This window comes from Montipora capricornis, chromosome 6 (genome assembly GCF_036669925.1).
Source record: "Montipora capricornis isolate CH-2021 chromosome 6, ASM3666992v2, whole genome shotgun sequence".
Taxonomy (NCBI): Eukaryota; Metazoa; Cnidaria; class Anthozoa; order Scleractinia; family Acroporidae; genus Montipora; species Montipora capricornis.
Window position 1 is genome coordinate 3,058,254 of NC_090888.1, and position 2,500 is coordinate 3,060,753.

At 40.9% G+C, this 2,500-nt stretch overlaps 1 protein-coding gene across 2 annotated transcripts in view; it reads right to left on the reverse strand.

Moving 5' to 3' along the window:
• Positions 1 to 2,500, reverse strand: part of LOC138051197 (methylenetetrahydrofolate reductase (NADPH)-like) — a 17,054-nt gene that overhangs the window by 3,690 nt on the left and 10,864 nt on the right. For both annotated transcript variants that reach the window (XM_068897359.1, XM_068897358.1), the window contains one exon: positions 1,097 to 1,279. In XM_068897359.1, the coding sequence (XP_068753460.1) occupies positions 1,097 to 1,279 (183 nt within the window). The remainder of the gene's footprint in view (positions 1 to 1,096; positions 1,280 to 2,500) is intronic.

Genomic DNA, 2,500 nt, shown 5'->3' on the forward strand with positions numbered 1-2,500 from the left:
ATTAAATATGCAAAATTTGTGACGTTTTCGTTGCCGTCGCGTCGTAGATCTTAAGCCCCGTTCAAACGGTCATGATAGTTGATGATAGTTCATGATAGTTTCAACTATCATTCACTATCATTGACTATCATGTTTGCGATCAAACGGTCCATGATAGTTCATGATAGTTGACGAAATCGCGCAATGTGCTGGCGTAGCTAACTGGTACCTAGTCTCCTACCGCGCGCGATTGTAAACAAATATGGCGGGGATTTGAATTTCGTGACGAAAATGGCTGTTTATCAGCCGAGAAGAGCAGCTATTGCCACAATTTTAGTGGCTGTAATGCAGGATGACATACGTGAAGAGTTGCTGGGCAAATAAATAAAACATTTGGCCATGAACATGATGCAATTCACTTTGACTTACCTCCAGTTCTTTCTTCGCTTTTTCAGTTACATCCCGATTGTGGTAGTCATCGCAAAAAATGTTCCACAAACATGGCCGTGCCTCGTACTCATCTATTAGGTTGCATATCAAACTACTACTCCACTTCTCGTTGTCTGGTTTTTTAGCTTTTTTAGCTTTTCTCACTTTCTCGCTTTCAGCGTCACTGTCGTCCGAATCTTCGTCCAAATTATTGTTTTGTTGTTCCTCACAGGACGATGGCAAACTTGCGGTAGCCATATTGCATTGAGCCCGCCTTGGTTACCCCCGCTGACCGAAAAACTATCATGCACTATCATCCGCTCGGTCAAACGGAAAAAACTATCATGAACTATCATGTCGAATTTGAACATGTCCAAACTGCATGATAGTTGATGATAGTTGATGATAGTGAATGATAGTTCGTGTTCAAACGTGCGTGATAGTTGAAACTATCATCAACTATCATCAACTATCATGACCGTTTGAACGGGCCTTTAAACTCCCTAATTAGACTGAGGAAAACGTCTACCCAACAGAGTCTACTACAGAAGGCTGTAGTTGCAATGTCCTTTTTACTTTTCATACCCAATTAAAAAATCGCCCTTTAGATGTAACTAAGACCAAAATGCAAATTAAATAAGCAGTAGCTGTTAATTTTGATTCAGCAGCAAGTCCCCAACGTACTCACCTTCTGAAAGATGTATCCTCCAGGCTTTCCCCATCCTGCTACTGGGTCAGTCGACGGTACTGCATTCACATTAGGCTGACTGTTTATTGTAAGAATGCCATGTTTGTTGATATGAGCAAGTTTGTCCACAAACGGCAATGTCTCTGACGCTAGTTCATCTTGATTCCAAGGCAGTTCCTTCACCTTAATACAATAGGAAATTCAAATGTTAAGACAGTAAATTATAAATTAAATATCTTGAGGATAATACAAGCAATCAGATTGCAGCACGAGTACAGCACGCGCATGCCCCAAGCCAAGAAAAAACTCCGCGTTTCAGACCTTTCGCGCTCAGTGCTCAGATTTAGGACTGGTACCGACAACAAGACTACGCCGGTTTGACAAAAGTTAAGGCTGCAACCAGGTTCCAGAGTATAAAATAGGGAGCTTAAGCACGCGCGTTTTTGAGACGCGAAAGGAAACCGGAAGTGAGCTGTTTTCCCTTTCAACTTGTCTTCACACAACCACATTTACGTCGTTAAGTATCTTTTCCCCAATAGAGATGATTAGTATAAAAATCTAGGAAGACACCACTGTCCTGGCACGTGAAATGTTGTCTTCCGGTTGCCGTCCGCATCTCAAAAACGCGAGTGCTTAAGATCCCTAATATACCTCACGTTAGACGCAGGCCCAGATTTTTTTTACACACCTCTTAACTAGATGTACTTAGAATGTGCATATTCACAGTTACGAGGGCAAATGCTGAAATCTTTGCAGAGATTGAAACTGACGGATAGTGAGTTATCCACAGGATAAAGTAATCCGACGTTTGAACAACTGTGGCCAGGTTAACAATCAGAAATACTTTGAGGCTACTCTGGTCTTGAAGAAATTTGATTCTATAACTAACAAAGTGACAATTCAAAGACTTTTCGTTTCGACACTTCTGTCTACATACAAATTTCTTCACATCAGAGAAGCAGCACAAAACTACGTCTGACGGATACGTCTTAAAGTGGAAAAGTTACCAACGAGCGCAAAGAGTGATATTTTCTCCGATCAGTGAATAAAATTAATCAGGAAGTCATCCTTAGGAGTAAAGAACTAATACCTCCACTTTGAATGACCCGTTTCTCAGACGTGATCATTTTAGATTGTCTTGTCTAATTTATGCCATATAAACGGAGACATGATGCGTTGATTGTCTTCAAAGGAAAGCTGTTCTTTATATAGACGAAACGACAACTCCAGGAAAATATGGGAGTTGTAGACTCCGGATCATGACGATGTTATTGTTATTATCATACTGATAAACTTATGAGCCATTGTACGGATATGCCAAGAAGAAGAAAGGAAGTGAATGGCGGGAAAAAAGCGTCCGTGAAGACATATCCGGGACCTGCAAAACGATATTCTTCCAATTCA